The sequence below is a fragment of the Hypomesus transpacificus genome, chromosome 16 (genome assembly GCF_021917145.1).
Source record: "Hypomesus transpacificus isolate Combined female chromosome 16, fHypTra1, whole genome shotgun sequence".
Classification (NCBI taxonomy): domain Eukaryota; kingdom Metazoa; phylum Chordata; class Actinopteri; order Osmeriformes; family Osmeridae; genus Hypomesus; species Hypomesus transpacificus.
Window position 1 is genome coordinate 309,453 of NC_061075.1, and position 18,272 is coordinate 327,724.

The window sequence follows — 18,272 nt, forward strand, 5'->3', positions numbered from 1 at the left end:
CAAGAGACAAGAGACAATTACAAAAAAGGAAATAAGATAAGTGGGAGACAGAGAGGTAGAAAGTAAGGACAAGAAGTGAGCTGTTTTTAGTTTCTATTAGAATGATTCCCCGAAGATGCATACTCCACCAAAACAATCTTTCATGTAACAAATCAAAACCCTTTTCCCTGCAAGGAATGTTGAACAGGCAGCAGTAGCAGAGAGAGAGGGGGGGGGGGGGGGCGCCCCTGACAGGCAGAGATACCTGAGGCCACCTGGGCTCAGCTTCCAAGGTTTGGCAAAGACAATTTCCCACAAATCACCTCTCCATCTTAATCTGACAACCAGACTTGATTATGAAGGAAAGGGATTTTATTCCCAACTAGCTGTCGTGAAGAAATGATCTTAATTGTGCCATGATTATGGTGAGAGGCTGTGATAGGCTGAGGAGGGTCCCTGCAGAGAGAGAGGCTGTGAGCTGTGGTGAGAGGCTGTGAGAGGCTGAGGAGGGTCCCTGCAGAGAGAGAGGCTGTGATAGAGGCTCAGGAGCAGAGAGACAGCAGCTTGGTCAGGTCCAGGGGTAGGGGAATGATGGGTCAAATCTTAAAGATTCTCCTACCATCTGCATGCATGTTGAGTGACATTAAAACAACATGTTTTCTTCTTTAGATTAACTTTGAGAATATAACAGATTCAGATGGCATTTTCATCTTTCTCTCAGTCAAAACATAACAGATGAACTGTAAAAGGTAACCTTTTCAACTATACAACAAACTCTTGATCTACAGTACAACACGTTTTTGGAGCTTTACGTAAAAACGTTACGTTGGACTCATATTGTTATGTTTGGCGAAAGTATTTAACTATGAATGTTTTTATATTTAACTTGAATGTATCCGTTTTGGACACATTTGTGCAGGGAATTATGATCCTAAACGTTCGTAACTCCAGATTGATTCCCCTGTAGATTCTCGGAAAAAAACGCTGCCACACGCATTGATTCAGAGCGTGCACGGGTTAGTGTTAGGGTTAAAGGGGGCTGTTATAAGCAAATCATTTACATGTTTTGAATTTTAAAAAGGAATTAAGCATTGAATACTTAATATTGAAATGTAAACACCATCGAATTGGTTGGGTTTGAATTCACCTCTCTGTACACCACCTCACTTGGACCAATCATCACCTCCCATGGCTTCTCCTACCACTGCTACGCTGACGACACGCAGCTGTACCTGTCGTTCCCTCCGACTGATCCGGGGATCTCAGCTAGGATTGAGGCCTGCCTCACAGACATCTCCGCCTGGATGACCGAGCACCATCTCCAGCTGAACCTTGCCAAAACAGAACTTCTCATCATCCCGGCCAAACCCTCCATCTCCCATGACCTCTCAATCACCCTGGGATCTGCGACAGTGACCCCTGCATCCTCTGCCAGGAACCTTGGGGTTACCATGGATGACGAGCTCTCCCTCACGGACCACATTGCTGCGGTCTCCCGGTCGTGTAGATTCACTCTCTACAACATCCGGAAGATCAGGAGATACCTGTCTGAGCACTCCACCCAGCTGCTTGTCCAACCACTTGTCCTCTCCAAGTTGGACTACTGCAACTCGCTGCTCGCCGGTCTCCCATCATGCGCAACCCGCCCTCTTCAGAGGATTCAGAACGCAGCGGCCCGCCTGGTCTACAATCTACCCAGACGCTCCCACGTTACCCCGCTCCTCATCTCCCTCCACTGGCTACCCATAACGGCCCGCATCAGATTCAAGACCCTGGTACTGACCTTCCGAGCAGTGAACGGGACTGCGCCCGACTACATCAAGTCTCTCCTGCAGCCTTACACCCCCACCCGCCACCTACGGTCTTCTTCAGACAACCGCCTGGTGGTCCCACCTCTCAAGACCGCCCGGTCCCAGCACAAGCTCTTCTCCTGCCTGGCACCCCAGTGGTGGAATCAACTCCCCACCTCCATCAGAGACACGGACTGTCTCTCCACCTTCAAGAGAAGGCTCAAGACGCACTTGTTCCGGGAGTACAATGGTACTTAGGAATGAATGGTTTGCTGAACCCAACGCTAGTTTCCTCAAGGATCACAATGACTCTTGCTTAGACTGTTGCTCTTGTTGGTTAGTGGTAGCTGATTTAAACTGTTGTATTCTATTTTAGTTAATCCTATTTTTATTGCTTTCCTACAGGTACACCTGCACTTAGAGATTCATGTTGTGTAATTTAACTTGTTTAACTACATGCTCTTATGGTTTCTTCCCTTCAGCACTATTTTTTGGTTGTTCACAATATGTACTTCTTGTTTTTGACTACCCGCAATGCTGTGGGGCTATCTTGTTGTTATTATCAGTGACCTATGCACTTTGTAAAGCTCTCTCTTGGAAGTCGCTTTGGATAAAAGCGTCTGCTAAATGAATAAATGTAAATGTAAATATGAATGTATTTCAATTTTAAAACACTGCACCTCCCTTTGGAAGACTAAGCATCGCAAAACCCTTTCAAAGTACCATTATATCCACTTCCATGAAAACTCAGTCATGTCATCTTAAAAAGCCAAGTTGCGTCACGGCCGAGCAAAGGCAGCTATACTCACCAGGCACTGTACCACCAACGCATTCCACATGATGTAAACAAACGTTATTTTAGAGTTTGGGTTAGGTCAGTGGTTCTCAAACCTGTTTTAGATGTTTTAGATGTTTCCCTGCTCCAACACACCTGATACAAATTCATGTTCGTTACCAGGTTTCTACAGAGCGAGATAACGACCCATTCATTTGAATCAGGTGTGTTGGAGCAGGGAAACATCTAAAACAGGAAGGATAGGTGGTCCCTGAGGACAGGTTTGGGAACCACTGGGTTAGGTAAACGGGTTGTATTTTTATTTTACACCAACAAACTAAAACAGCCACAGGGCAAAAACATGGGCTCGTCCGGGATTTGAACCCGGGACCTCTCGCACCCAAAGCGAGAATCATACCCCTAGACCAACGAGCCACACTTACCATTTGGAAAAAATGCTTTATAGAGAACACACCTATAAAATGTACACAAAGGGATTGGCTTATTTACAAACTAAAATCTGTAGCCGACCACGTTTTAATTCACTGCATTCCATTACGATATTCACTCTTGACACGGCGACACACCCAGCCCATCTAAAGAATATGTCACACTAATTTTCCCTGAAACGAACAGGCCGGTTAGCTCAGTTGGTTAGAGCGTGGTGCTAATAACGCCAAGGTCGCGGGTTCGATACCCGTACTGGCCATTTGATTTTTGCCTTTAACTGCTTTGCGTGAACACGTTTACTAGCTAGCTAGCTTGGAAACTAGGTGTCGTTGCCTTTTTCATAAGTTGCAAGAGCGCTAGTCTACCGTATGTCGCTAGGTCTAGCTAGACTAGAGGGAGAGGACCTACTACTGTATATTGGCTATTCAAACTCTCCTTTGTTCATAACCACATTATCGGTCAAGATAGTTTCTTCCGTTAATTTGTTAAAAGAAGATTCGTCAAATTCGTCAAAAAACCGTAACATTTGAGAACTAGCCTGACGATACTGTAATGGGTCTTCTTACGCTAGCTAAACTTTACATATCAAATACAATATAATGATGAAGGCTACGGATCAGGCCATTACTAGTAGCTAACTAGCTAGCTACAGTAGTCTAACGGCAACGCTATAGTAGTCTAACGCTAGCTGGGCTAGCTAGTATTTATATGAATTTTCTGCTGCCTTGTCCGACCAACATCTACCTAAGATTCGTATGTTTAGTGTTTTGCACCTCCTTACCACAATACATTCCGTGTTTGTATCACATACATGGCGAATAAACCGATTTCTGATTCTATCTATCAAAACAATGTTTTACTTACATCAAGTTGCGTGGTTGTTAGCTATCAATCCAGCTAGTCTAGCATGGTAGGATCGTCGTACTGCCGTTCTGCTCCTTGCGACCGGTTGAACGGTAATTGTTGCCGCCAAAATTGGCCAACTTCTGCGATGAAGACTAAATCATGCTTTGAGGGACGTACAGTGCTTTAAAAAATATGTTATGGCTAAAAAGTTACCAGAAAAAGTTTGCTGTGTTGATTTGACATTACTAGTTGGAAATGTACGTGTCAGTCAGTTAGCTAGCTACATTCAAAAGTAGCGAAGTGTGGTTCAGGTGTAGAACGTTCAGTAGCATGTGACATAATGAACGAGACCAAAAAATAATATTTTCGATTTTTATTGACTTTTTGGACAATTTCATTTCCAGTGTCATCCATAATCGTTTGACTTCTCTATGGTTTTTGCATAATCTTTCATATAAGGCTAGAATGACATAGACCAGCATTTAAACACTGATGTCTAGAGTTCCCAAAAGCAGCCGATGATCTGGGGGCGGAGCTAATCTGGTTAGACCCATAGACATAACCACCTTGTCTCATCAGTGACATCATGTCTGTCTGGTTTATATCATTCTAGATGTAAGGCTGATAAAAAGGGCCATTGCTATGTTTACAGAACAATCTGTATAGCAACTGGAAGACAAAGGGACTGGACACTGACCCTAACCCAAGGATGAGTACACGACATCACTAGACAGTTGGCACAAAATGGTCTGCTCTTCTGCGTACATGATCAGAGTGTTGACTAAAAACTCTTTTTGAATGTCAAAAAACAACAAATAATGAACAAGTACATAAACAGTTAGTGTGGGGTTTAACAACTCTGGAGCTTCTGGGTCTAGTGTTGTAGGAGAGGGTACAGCTCCCATATCATCTCCAAAGCAGCTGGCAGTTTGAGCATGAAACATTCTGTAGTGAATGAAACCTCTCCCAACAACTGTGACCGACTCATAAGGCTGCAAGGTACACAGCTACCTTCCCGTTCACATAAGCACAGTTACACAAGCAATAGAAAAGAAAGACGAGATGACAACCACTAAAATGTATGAAAGACATAACGCATGACTGAGGTTATACACAGCTACATGAGGATCAGGGGGAAGCGAGCTGCCACCAGGATGGTCACACACCACTTCAGTCACAAGCAGAACAGGACACACACATTGCCACAGGTCACTAGTTGGAGTTCAACCTTTTCACCCCCGACCCTGCAAAGGCAACTAAGAGAAGAGAAGTCGACCTGTATAAACCTAACAAGCCTCGCTCTGTTGCATTTACAGCTTTGGATTTGGTAGCACAATTCAAATCACAATGAAATGTCAAGTCTAACAACATTGACTCAATTATATATGTTTTTACTTCACCCAACAACCAAGCAATATCTCTGACTTTTTTTTCTAATTTTTTTCTTCATAATTGTAGTTTCTTTTTTTTTCTTTGCAGAGGACATACTTGATGCAGATACAAAGCTCATATGTCAAATACAGTCGAAAGCACTTCAGACTTCACCATCAATCTACAAAGGCAGACCAGGTTGAGTAGAGACACAGAGAAGAATGAAATCATTTCATAACTGAAGAGTTGACTTGTTGTGGGGTCAGTGTCAGCGATCAGTCCAGGTCAGGAGGGGCCGGAGAAGGGAAGTTGGAGGAAAGATGGAGCCGGGAGGTGGAGGTGGTGGAGGCTGAGCTGCAGCAGTGAGGTTCAGAAGCGTTTGGGCCCCCAGGGGGAGGACTTGGTTGCCACAGGAGCACCAAAGCTGGGGAAATCCTCTGAACTGCTCATGTCTGGAGCCTGGAGACAGAAGAGAGCAAACCATCACCAACATGACCCTGCCTACACAGGGTCCTGCTACAAACATGACCACATTCATTGCCAACATGAACACTGGAGATGAGTCTTTAGAATCATGCAGGCGAACCTTCTCACTGCCAGTGGTCCAGGGAGCCTCTCTCACCACAAAGCCCTTGGACGGGCCGCGGGGCTCATCCATGGACGCCGCCCCGCCCCCAGGGGGCCTCATGTACGCCATCTTGGACTCGTTCTCCACCACATCCGCCATCTGAACACACAGGAAACAGACACATTTACTTCATAATTCCCCCACTGCTTCTGAACCCAAAACCAAGTTTCATGTAAAGTGGTACATTGTTGAGCTTTCTGAGTCAGCATCAGACCCAATGAGTGCATGGATGGCGAGGCGCTTACGTATTCCTCCTCCAGGTTGAGGAGGTGGTCGATAGCCTCGTCCACCAGCTCTGGGCGGCCCGTGACGGTCACCAGGTTGGGGTCAGCTGCCCCGCTCTGTGGGAACCTCAGATCAACCTGCACGGGAACAGTAGACAGGCATGAGATGATAGAAAAAAACAGTTTCCCATGGTTTACAGGCAGTCTGGGGCATCACTACGTCCCAGCATGGGAAACATGTCAGTGTTTTGGGTGACGTGACCGGTTACTCAGGCCCACCTTGAACTCGTCCATGATCTTGCGGATGCCCTTGCCCCGGGCACCAATGATGCGTGCGTGGACCCTGCTGTCCAGCGTGATGTCTTCTGACACCATCTCCTCCAGGTCATCCACGAGGCTCTGGATGGCATCACGGGCTGCGGTGGCCCTGTGCTCGTAGCCAGTTATGGTGATCTGGTCCTGCACACCAAAACAACATCAGGACCCAGACATTTGTCTACACGCCAACCTTGGGCATCTGAGCAGTGACACCAAGCATACATCAAATATCACATTACAAAAGGTAATACAGATAAGACAAGTGTTCCACTGGATGACATGACAAAGGCAATAATAAAAGTGGCAGCTAAAACAATGTTCCTGTGGATGAACTACCTGGTTCTCATCATTCTTCTCCGGGAACTGGATGTTTACGTCATGCTCGGTGCGGATGTTGGTGATGATGGCACCCTTACGGCCGATGATCTTAGGGTGATACTTGGGGTCCACAGTGATGGTCAGCTTGAAGCTCCTGAGAGCCTACAGGGTACAGCACGGAGATGAGCAGGTTACATCTTGATTTACGGCAATGATGTGTTCACACACACACAATAAAGCAGCTTTCCGCCCGGCTGAGAGCCGGCTGGTCGACTCACCCGGTCCTCCTGCTCCGCCTGCAGCTCTTTGACGCGCTCCAGTAGGCCCTCCTTGGCCCGGTCCAGGTGGGTGGACAGGCCCGTGATGGTGATCACATCAGACTGCAGGTCAGGAGCAGGCACTTGAATATTCACCTGGGGACAAAACATGTATTTATTTTTCACAATGTAAGATGATTGTGGTTAGGTGAAAATAACTTGACCCATCTCCGTTTGAACCTCTGATGTGAAACACCAACCTCAAATTCATCCATCATCTTACGGATTCCACTTCCTTTCTGCCCGATGATGTAGCGGTGAAGCTCAAAAGGCACTTCCACCTCAATGGTGACAGGAACCAAAGCCTTAACACAACAACATGGTTATTAATAAAATAATAAAAGTATTCTTGTTGACCAATAAACAACCCTGGTTCCCACCCACATACCCCCTTTTCAAACTGTGGTTGTACTGTGAGAGAAGAGATCTGTTTGACTGTTTCTACTGTGAGATGTGTGTTCTGAGGACTGACCTTGAGGGCCTCTACAGCAGCCTCACACCGTTCCTTGCGTCCTGACAGGACGATCACGTCACATTTCTTTGGGGCGGCAGGATCCACTGGCTCCTTCACCTCCACGTTGTCCTCCCCGTTCTCCTGGGCTGGGGCCTCGGCAGGGGGGGCAGCTGAGAGCACCAACGCAAAACAGCTTGATCAGAAAGTGAGTAACGCTCGATAAAGCAGTTCAGTTGGATCAGAAAGTGAGTAACGCTCGATAAGGCAGTTCTCTTTCCAACCATGCCAGTTGGGAAGGGACAGCTACCTTGGGGGTCCTCCCTCTCTGGGAACTTGATCTGAACGCTGTGATCTCTGGTGATCTGCTGGATCCGGGAGCCCTTGGGCCCCATGATGGAGCGGTGGAACTTCTGAGCGATCACACACTCCATGGTAACCTGAGCATCCTGGGAGCCACAGAAACAGTTACGGTCAGTAACTAAGAGCTGTGTCAAGATGTAGGACCAGCGAGCATTAGGCGTCCACCTACCAGATCCTCGACCATCTCCAGCATGCGCTTTTTGGCTGCTTCCACGCAGTCTTTGGCCCCCTTCAGTGTGACCTTGTCGCTCTGGGCACCGGTGCGAGGGAAGCTCACCATCACTCCTCCATACTCGTCAGCAATGTCCCTCAGCACCTGACCACGCCGTGCCACAAAGTAGCGGTGGTGCTTGGGGTCCACGTTCATCGTGTCCTCAACCACGTTGTCCTGGAAACACAGGATGCCTCCCCAGTCAAGTCATTCATATTCAATTTTTTGAATATTAATTTTATTTTCCCCATTTATAGACCAGGGGTGTAGGTTTCATAATATAAAACGGCAAATGTATCCCCCCTACTTTTTATGAAGCAAAGAATATTATGAAACATGCCTTCACACCCACATTTGATAAAACTATGCCCATGATATATACAATCATAAAAGCCTAATTTTCTGCGTGAGCAGATCAGCAACTGTACGTATATTAAAACAGCTTTGTACCAGACTCTGGATCAGTTTCTCCAGCTCCTTCTGGGCCTCAGCCACGGCCTCCTCAGTGCCCACCACCGTGATGAGCTCCTGGTCTGGGTCGTCTGCTGTGGGGAAGATGATCCTGGCTCCGGTGTTGTCCCGCACCTTGCGGATGTTGACGCCTCCTTTCCCAATCAGGAACTTGTGGTACTCCGGCTTGGCACGCAGCTCTGCTGTGTGATTCTTAGTTTGCTTGAAAAGACAAGACAACAGTACTGCATAAATGTTATGTTAGGAGATGCCAGCATCTTCCTCCATATGATGTTTGTGGGGTTAAGAGGAGGAGGGTTAAGAGGAGGAGCAGGAGGGTTAAGAGGAGGAGCAGGAGGGTTAAGAGGAGCAGGAGGAGGGTTAAGAGGAGGAGCAGGAGGGTTAAGAGGAGGAGCAGGAGGGTTAAGAGGAGCAGGAGGAGGGTTAAGAGGAGCAGCAGGAGGGTTAAGAGGAGGAGCAGGAGGGTTAAGAGGAGGAGCAGGAGGGTTAAGAGGAGCAGGAGGAGGGTTAAGAGGAGCAGGAGGAGGGTTAAGAGGAGGAGCAGGAGGGTTAAGAGGAGCAGGAGGGTTAAGAGGAGGAGCAGGAGGAGGGTTAAGAGGAGCAGGAGGGTTAAGAGGAGGAGCAGGAGGGTTAAGAGGAGGAGCAGGAGGGTTAAGAGGAGGAGCAGGAGGGTTAAGAGGAGCAGGAGGAGGGTTAAGAGGAGCAGGAGGAGGGTTAAGAGGAGGAGCAGGAGGGTTAAGAGGAGCAGGAGGGTTAAGAGGAGGAGCAGGAGGAGGGTTAAGAGGAGCAGGAGGGTTAAGAGGAGGAGCAGGAGGGTTAAGAGGAGCAGGAGGGTTAAGAGGAGGAGCAGGCGGGTTAAGAGGAGCAGGAGGAGGGTTAAGAGGAGGAGCAGGAGGGTTAAGAGGAGCAGGAGGGTTAAGAGGAGGAGCAGGAGGGTTAAGAGGAGCAGGAGGGTTAAGAGGAGCAGGAGGAGGGTTAAGAGGAGCAGGGGGAGGGTTAAGAGGAGCAGCAGGAGGGTTAAGAGGAGGAGCAGGAGGGTTAAGAGGAGCAGGAGGGTTAAGAGGAGGAGCAGGAGGGTTAAGAGGAGGAGCAGGCGGGTTAAGAGGAGCAGGAGGAGGGTTAAGAGGAGGAGCAGGAGGGTTAAGAGGAGCAGGAGGGTTAAGAGGAGCAGGAGGAGGGTTAAGAGGAGGAGCAGGAGGAGGGTACCTTCTCCTCTGCGTGGGCCAGCAGCTGCTGACGAGCTCTCTCCACCTCCTCTGCAGGCCCCCGGATGGTGACCGTGTCGATGCCAGAGCCCTCGGTGGGGAAGTGAATGTGCACCCCTCCACACTCCTCCATGATGGAGCGCACCAGACGGCCCTTGGAGCCAATCAGGGAATTGTGCAGCTTGGAGGGGATGGAGACCTCCAGCTCTGTGATGTTTGCCTGGATGAGGAGATGCTGGGTCATGAGCTGCACCACAGGACTCACTAAAATGAACTTAAGGACTTTGAAAATGTTCACCCCTAAATGAGGCTATTGACCCACCAGCTCCTTCTGAATAGCCAGGACACGTGCCCGGGCTGCCTCACAGTTGGCCTTCTTGCCTGTGATGACGATCATCTCAGAGTTACTGTTCTCAGCAGGCAGGTCGATCTTGGTGTTAGTTTCCTCACGAATCTGGGAACGTGGCAAATGAAAGGCACATTCAGGGGAATGTTAAGACGCATGTTAAGGTTATGATCGTAGGCTGCAACTCGATTTCACCATGATACCTTCTTAATATTTGCTCCTCCTTTTCCAATGATGTTCTTGTGGAATTGCTTGAAGATGGGAACTGACACAGAAAAACTGTTCTCCACCTGAAAGACGCACAGCATGTCAGAAGGGGAAGCCAAACATTAGAAAATATTATTTTACCCCACAAGACATTGTGATGTACCAACCATTTCAGCCACCATCTTCTGCATGAATTTGGAGCATTTCTCCACCTCGGTGTGCGGCCCGCGAAGCTGAACAATGTCACTCTTATTAGCAGGGTCGGGGAAGTTGATGATGACCTAATTCCCCAACAAAACAAAGTTCAACATTCATAAACACACCCAAAAAAAGGTTTGCATAAAAAATACAATATTCCAAAAACACAAGAATAAAAGGGATTTAGGAAAATAAGTCACATGGTTTGTTTCTTCTGAAACTCAAACTCACCTCAGGGAACTTGTCCCGCACTTCCTTAATATTCTCCCCCTTCTGGCCGATGATGGCTCTGTGAAAACGCTGTTCAATTATCAGGTCCTTTGTACGCTCATTCTCCTGAAAGAAAAGACAAGTTACGCAAGAAAAACCTAAGTGCACCATAATCTGTAAAATGCTCCCCGTCACAGCGTCCCCCGTCACAGCGTCCCCCGTCACAGCGTCCCCCGTCATAGCGTCCTCACCATGCGCGACGCCAGCTTCAGCAGCTCATCCTTGGCCTCCTGGACGCCCTGGGGATCCCCCTCGATGCGGATCAGGTTGCTCTTCTCGTTATCAGGGGGGATACGGACAGACACCTTGTGGCTGTCCTTGATGCGGTTTACTGAAGGAAGAAAAACAAGCTCCAAGTTTAGCTCTGGTCTGTTGCTAAGCAGCCACTGACTGCTATAAGGCTTAGAAGCAGAAGTCCGTGATCATGAGACTCACTGTTAGCGCCGCCTTTGCCAATGAGATGTCTGTGAAATTTAGGATCCACGCTGATCTCTGTATAATCCATGCGGCTTACCTGCAAATGACATTTTTTGAAAAATATTCAGTGGTTAAAACTGGCCGTGTTTTAGGTGAACAGCCATTACTTTTCATAGAAGGCTCGTTATCCTCACCAAGTCTGTGACAATAGCTTCAATCTGGCTCTGCACCATTTGCATATCTTTGGTGGGACCCTCCAGGGTAATTTTATCCTCCCCCTCGGTAAACTCAATATGCACCTGGAAAAAAAACAAGAATACAGATTGTAAGAACTCACTTCCAGTAAGAAACAGAGACTGGAAACTTGTGACTCTACAAACGAACCTTAGGCATCTGAGCCGTGATCTTGGCCAGATTCTGCCCCTTTTTGCCGATGATGAAGCGATGAAGCCAGGAAGGAGCCGAGACTGATGACACAGTGTAGCTGTTGGCCTGCCAAGGAAAACCCCACACCCATCATCATCATCATCATCATCCACACCTACAACCCATCACGTGTGCTGGAGAGACAGGCTGACCAAAGCACCGTACCTTGGCGTAAACCTCGGTGAGTGCCTGGCCCAGCCGGTCCGGCTCCCCTCGCAGAATGACGGTCTCTGAGCTGCTGTCGGAGGGTGGGATCTCGACCGACACGCCGGTACGCTCCAGGATGTCCTGCAGGGTGTTGCCCCTGTGGCCGATCACATACTTGTGCTGAGATTTCTTCACCTCCACTGCAATGGTGGTGGTGTTCTTTTTCTAATGGACAAGCCGCAGAGAGAAAATATTGTTGAACAAACCAACATCATGACAAGAATGGCTGAGGTCAAACAACATTCCAGCAGTGTGTCAGGACAGAATTCCTGCTGGACAGAGAGTCTTGGAGGGGCACACCTTCTCCTCATAAATCTTCTTGATCAAAGCCACAGCCAGAGCAACCTGCTCCTTCTCCCCAGTGATGACGATCTCCGTCTTGTTGACGCTGGGTGGAGGGACGTTGATGCGGGCGCCTGTCTCCTGCGACATGTCCCCCACCAGCTTGTTGTGAGCCCCGGTGATGAAGGGATGGTACACCTTGTCAACGTTCACCCTCTCCACAGCACGCTTATCCTGGAACACAGTGTGGCCGGATCAGTCACTCGTCCAAAACACACTTTGTATTTAAATGCCAATTGTACCCTAGACGACAAACATCCACAATTCACAGCACACAAAGACAGATACACATCAGCTAGAGTTGAACCATCTGACAGGCAACCTTTGGATGACAGATAACCACAGGCTGGTTGTGTGTGTGTGTCACGTGTCAGGAGATAGTACCTGCTCGGCAGAGATGAGCAGGATCTCGTGCTTGGCCTTCTCCAGGCCCTCCTTGGTGCCAGAGATCTTGATCTGGTTGCTGGGGTCGTCGGGGCGTGGGATCTGGATCTTGGTGGCAGTCTTCAGCTCCAGTTCCTGCAGCTTCTCCCCATTCTTGCCGATGACAAAGCGATGGTGCTCTTTGGGGATGCCCACAGTAGCTGAAGCCTAGAAGACAGAATCTACTATTAACACTTCTACAAGAACCAAACTCCCAAGAGGGATGTTGGATATACGGATGAATAGCAAATCGCAATCAATCCACAAACTCCGTGTTTAAGAGCAGAGGGGGAATAATGTGTGCGGACCTGAGTCTGCAGTCGGGACACAATCTCCTTGCGGGCCTTCATCACAGCGTCCAGTTTCCCAGACACCATGATGGAAAGGCCTTGGTCTTTAGCCATGGAGAGCTCCAGGTGCGCTCCGGTTTTGTGCATGATGTCCACACAGACCTTGGCCTGATCTCCTTCTCCAAACTGGTTGATGTCCTTGTACTTGCGCTCCTCCAGAGGAACGTGGAAAACCTGGATCATAACACCAGCAGATGGACAGATGAATGTCTGTCTGACACTAAGCAGACATAAGCAGCATTTTAACATTAAGAGTCAGTCACACACGGATTCCACTGCTGCAGTGGAGTTCAAACGTTACTGGAAAGCTACCTTCCCATTTTTGTTCCAACACTAATCTTGCACACCCGATCCTAATTATTACATTCACCTTTAGTCATTTAGCAGACACTCTTATCCAAAGCGATTTACAGAAAGTACAGGGACATTCCCCCGAGGCAAGTAGGGTGAAGTGCCTTGCCCAAGGACACAACATCATTTTTGCGCGGCGGGAATCAAACCAGCAACCTTCTGATTAATAGCCTGCATCCCTAACCGCTCAGACATCTGATTAGCTGGTTGATGTGCTAAATCACATGAACTGGGGTTGGAGCAAAAATCTATAGCACGGTATCTTTCCAAGAACAGGGACGACATTTTTTACTGACCTCTATGCATCTTTTTTTTTTTTATGTTTTAGTAACAGTGCTGTACCTGGGTGATGACAGAAGACTTGAGAGGACGGATGTTGGAGGTCCAGGCGTTGGCTGGTTGCTGAGCCCCCTCAGGTGAGGAACCCTTCTCAGGCAGCGGGGGGAAGGCATCCTTGTAGGTGGGAAGGGCCTCCTCATCCCCTGCACCACTGGGCCCTGCCACTGGGAGAGAGGCAGGAGAAGCCAACACACCATCAGGAAGAGGCTCAGAGTCTACCCCAAACCAAAAACACACAAATACATCCGATCACTTGCAGTTCCCATGGGCTATCGTGCTATGGGCTACTGTTGCTTTGGGCTACGTCTCTGATTACTTTGCATGCTTGAAATGTGTTATTGTCAAGTTGATCAAATAATTGGAAACCAGACTCACCACCACCCTGCTCTGGCAGCAGCCCATTGCGGTGCTCGTTGAAGCTTTCCTGCGTAAGTACAGCGACTGAACTCATGGTCAAAATCCCACGTTTACACGGAGTACGAGTGTGCCACTAGGGATGAAAGAAGTAAAGAAAAGATTGAAAAGAATGGCAAACATGTTATATAAACAACTTCACCTTAGTACATGCCAACTATTTGTGTGGACTTTGAGATGTTGGTCATTATCTAATCTATATATGATCAAAAGAGACACACTATGAAGTAAAATTCTTAAGTGGTAAGAATTTCAACGTCAGCTCTTTGTGCAGATAGTCCAGGTACGAGATATTAAGTAGCATGACAAAGTGATTAAACTACTTTCATTAATTGTGCCAATGGTAAAGTGTCTCCACTCAGAGGATCCCAGCCCGTCTGTGTCCAGGGCTATTCTCGCTGAGCAAGCTCCCAAGGTTAAGAGGATTTCGCTACTGAAACACGTCAGTTCATCCACTGAGGGTAGCGTCAACCTGAGCCCGCTCAACCCTCCTACGGCAACCAGACACATGAACTACACTTTACTGAACTTCTACTAGCCACAGTAAATGACAAGTGTTAGGGAGCATGTGCACTGGCTCCTGGAGAGCAGGTTACAGCCACTTACAGCATGAGGATCCTGGATATTGCACAGGGTTGTTTTCACACTGTTCTGAACACAGGGTTGTTTTCACACTGTTCTGAACACCCATTAAGGGCCTCTTCCTTCCCAGAAGTCTTCAGGTCTCATGGTTGGGAAGCAGAGCCACTTAACTACAAGCCAATGGCAAGTGAAACAACTGCTAAATGCAGACCCATGTAGAATGGTACAGAAAGAGGCATGTTATTTTGCAACTGGCTGATTATATCTGTCTGTTCTATAACCAAGTGTACAGGAACTGTATGGGCACCATCTCTATTCTTCTGACTCACATCTGAAATCTGCAGGTCAGAACAGCCTCGTGGCTATAGGCCTAATTAGGAGCTTAGAGTGGTGTCAGATCTTACCAGCTAAATGGTCAGTTACCAGATAATCCGTCCTGTAAAGCTGCCTGTTGGTGTCAGCCTGCCAGCTTTTGCCTGAAAAGCAAAAGCAAATATTTTCATATTTTCCCAGATAATCTCAAGTTCTCTTACAGCCAGGAGAGACACACAATCCTTAAATGATGAATAGATAACACATTAAGGTTTCAATACATAAAATACAGTATAGCTAAATACAAGAACAGCATTTGAAATGTACTGCAATGTTGCAAATACTGTATTGTGTTTTCAAGACAGCTATGTAAATTGACCCACAATTACGCCTGTATACAACACGTTTGACACACAGCCCTCAATCTATTTACAAAACGCAAGTTGTGCAAAGACTAAATAAGGAAAACTGGGAGTGGTGTTGAAGAACATCTCCTGGAAACTGCTCGGAATCCTCCAGGCCTCGGCAGAGAAGGTTGCATAATTGTTGTGTGGTAGCTAACAACAGTGGCCTAAAACACCAGGAGGCTAGGAGACATAGCTAGCTGCCAAAATAGTAAGATACAGTAGCGCAATAAATGATTAGATTGCAGTTTATTAAATAAGGAGCTACACTTGGATAAATAGCTTTCGCTACCATCTTGGTTACAAGCTACTTTAAGGATTATTTGAAAGGAGGCAGTGTTAGGCTTTGTGGCTAGCAAGCTAACTAGCTAGCTTCGTCGACTTGTTTCAGTAATGTCCGACGAATTCTTTAAAATGGCAATTGGAATGCATGCTTGTTAGACATTAGGCCTAATTTTAAACATTCTTCGGAGTTGTGAAATATTGTTTGATTTTGTGTATCAGGCATAATCTAAAAACACTTGTTACCCATGATTAGCTAGTTAGTAACTTAGGTACCCGCTAGTTAGACTCCGTCGGCATAAACTTTGACCGTGCGCGATTGTGACACGTAGGTACTAGCTAGCTAGCTTGCAATTCACGGTTCTGCTGCTAGCAGGATGAAAGCTAGCCTAGACAGCTAGCCAGCCAAGGCGTCTCGCTACCAGACTGGAGAAACTCCATTAGGAAACTTGATTTCGTTAAGAAAGGGATGAAATACTATTCAATCAATAGCTGGACTGTGTTATCAACCCTACCAATTTAACGGTTTTGCTTGACAAAACAAATGACAACTCAATCCTCGCAGATCCACAAAATCTAGCAAGTAAGCTGCACGAAGTCCACGTAGGCATAAGGAATACAGCTGAGCATTGGAGAAAATGACATGGAGTCCAACCATAGTACATTTTGTTACATCAATATTTCAGTTAGCGCCGCTGTCTCTTTAATGTCATCAATACAATTAGATATCCCTGCGCAGAAATCAGACGGGACGTGTTACATTTTCTAAACTGTCTAATAGCTACTTACTTGTGTTTATGTTCTCGTCTGCCCTGTATGGTGCAGAAGCTTTGATGAAACTCCACTGGCGAGAAGGTGGGACCGAACCCGGAGTAATATATACGGAAGCCGCCCTCCAATCGTATCCTTGAACGTCACCTCAAAGCCTCCGGTTACAAATCACATACTTCATGGAGAGAAAAAGTACATTGTGTAACTAATATTAAAAACATTGTTAGCTAATAGCACGGACTTACTTTGCATTTTCAATAAATTGGGCTGGTGCTTGTAGTTTGTAAATTAATAAAATATTTAATATCACGCTGTAATAAGAGACTATGTTTATCAAATGGGCCTTGTCAATTTTGTGACAGTTTACACCGTTTATTCTTCTAAATGGACTTCAGTCCATGCATGGCCATCCTCGGACATTATTCATTGTCTTCCCAAACGTTGTCTCCAAAAGTTGTTTTACAACTGAGTTTGGCTAACCCGCCAATTGCTTATTATATACGTCACTCACTTTGGGGAATAACGCGAACTTTTAGACAATGGACCACCGAGTAAGTCCATAGCCTAACCGTTGATGCGGTTATTCTGTTTGTCTGTGTCAGTTATCATGTTGTGGTCCTATTTAGCACTCTGTATAGCACATTGGTCAACGGAAGTTGTGTTTAATTGTGCTTTATAAATAAAGTGATTGATTAATTGATAAATGTCTTAACGGGATGATCCACGAGATTGGATTTGTTCACTCTAAAATGGGATATGCATCGGCTACAATCATCTCAAGGTTACTAAATCCATCACAGAGGAGATGGATGCAACTGACATTTACACTACTTGCATATCTGCAAACATAGAGTTTACATTAAAGGCTGGGTAAGTAAGTTTTGCGATCCTAGCGATTTTGACTTGAGTTCGAAAGGATTCAAACCATAGTATAGCTGCAAGCAGCAATGGCAGATTCCTCCTCAAAATGGCAAAATATTGTATAATGTACATGTTAGAGGGTTAGACTTAACTCCTGATAAAGGAACCGTAAAGCACATTTCAACCTGCAGAATTCAAAATCTTGACGGGATTTGAACCATTAGTCTCCAGGTTCCAAATGTTACACTTTAGCGAAGAGAACCACATACACCGTCAACATTTGAATAGTGAGTGCACTGACTACCGTGAATTGAACTTTAGTGTCCAGGGGTGGATGTCTGGGGAGGACGGTGTGTTCAGGAGTGGATGGCTGGGGAGGACGGTGATCAGGAATGGATAGCCGGGGAGGACAGTGTAGGGTTAGGGTTCATTTACTTTAGGTAGAATGTAGTGATCTATAAACAAGTCCCAGTTGATTGAATCCCAATTTTCTTTTCCAATTTGACCAATCAGGCAAATATTTGTACATGTTGTCTCTCTTCACTGAGGTGGCAAATGTTAACCGAGTGTTAGTGGGTGTGTGTGTGTGTGTGTGTGTGTGTGTGTGTGTGTGTGTGTGTGTGTGTGTGTGTGTGTGTGTGTGTGTGTGTGTGTGTGTGTAAATCAGATGATGGTCAGCACTAAAGAGCTTGCAGATAAGATTACTGAAACGATTTTTGTGCTCAAATAAAGACAGCTGGAAGGTCTACACATTACAATATTGAATTACGATGTTTGAGGGTATTTGATACCAAATGTTAAATTACTCTGAGAATCAAAACAATAATGTACCTTTAAGCACAGATGAACTGTAAAACAGATGTATCTTGTTATATTATCTCCTGAAATTACACACCTACATGGCCATGAAAGTGGAATTACTCCTTGAAGAGTTTCCATGGTTTTAGTAAAGCTATCTGTATGTGTTGCAAGTATTGTGTTTGAACTGGTTGTTTCTGTCTATAATGTTACTACCCTCAGCATAACCCATAAGTTTGCAGAGTACGTAGGCAT

The 18,272-nt window shown here is 46.5% G+C and overlaps 1 protein-coding gene and 2 non-coding genes across 5 annotated transcripts; 1 reads left to right on the plus strand and 2 right to left on the minus strand.

Moving 5' to 3' along the window:
* Positions 1-2,907: 2,907 nt before the first annotated feature.
* On the minus strand, positions 2,908-2,979 carry trnap-ugg. The gene has a single exon. It is a non-coding gene; the product is annotated as a tRNA-Pro (tRNA).
* Positions 2,980-3,179: 200 nt separating this feature from the next.
* Positions 3,180-3,253, plus strand: trnai-aau. Its single transcript has one exon. It is a non-coding gene; the product is annotated as a tRNA-Ile (tRNA).
* A 945-nt stretch (positions 3,254-4,198) lies between these two features.
* hdlbpa (high density lipoprotein binding protein a) lies at positions 4,199-16,479 on the minus strand. 3 transcript variants are annotated; one of them, XM_047036852.1, is made up of 28 exons: positions 16,377-16,479; positions 14,994-15,065; positions 13,969-14,083; positions 13,597-13,751; positions 12,862-13,077; positions 12,515-12,721; positions 12,089-12,304; positions 11,747-11,953; positions 11,540-11,647; positions 11,350-11,454; positions 11,174-11,252; positions 10,930-11,069; positions 10,700-10,804; positions 10,438-10,551; positions 10,267-10,353; positions 10,040-10,171; positions 9,719-9,937; positions 8,492-8,713; positions 8,000-8,218; positions 7,778-7,916; positions 7,489-7,640; positions 7,217-7,321; positions 6,978-7,112; positions 6,718-6,861; positions 6,343-6,522; positions 6,085-6,201; positions 5,798-5,938; positions 4,199-5,670 (listed from the first exon to the last, which is right to left on the minus strand). In XM_047036852.1, the coding sequence occupies exons 3-28, from the start codon at positions 14,042-14,044 to the stop codon at positions 5,581-5,583; spliced, it is 3,810 nt and encodes a 1,269-aa protein (XP_046892808.1). In that variant the 5' UTR covers positions 14,045-14,083; positions 14,994-15,065; positions 16,377-16,479; the 3' UTR covers positions 4,199-5,580. The 3 variants fall into 3 exon arrangements, with proteins under 3 accessions (XP_046892808.1, XP_046892807.1, XP_046892806.1); XM_047036851.1 differs by having other exon boundaries at positions 13,597-13,757; XM_047036850.1 differs by having other exon boundaries at positions 13,597-13,808.
* Positions 16,480-18,272: the final 1,793 nt, after the last annotated feature.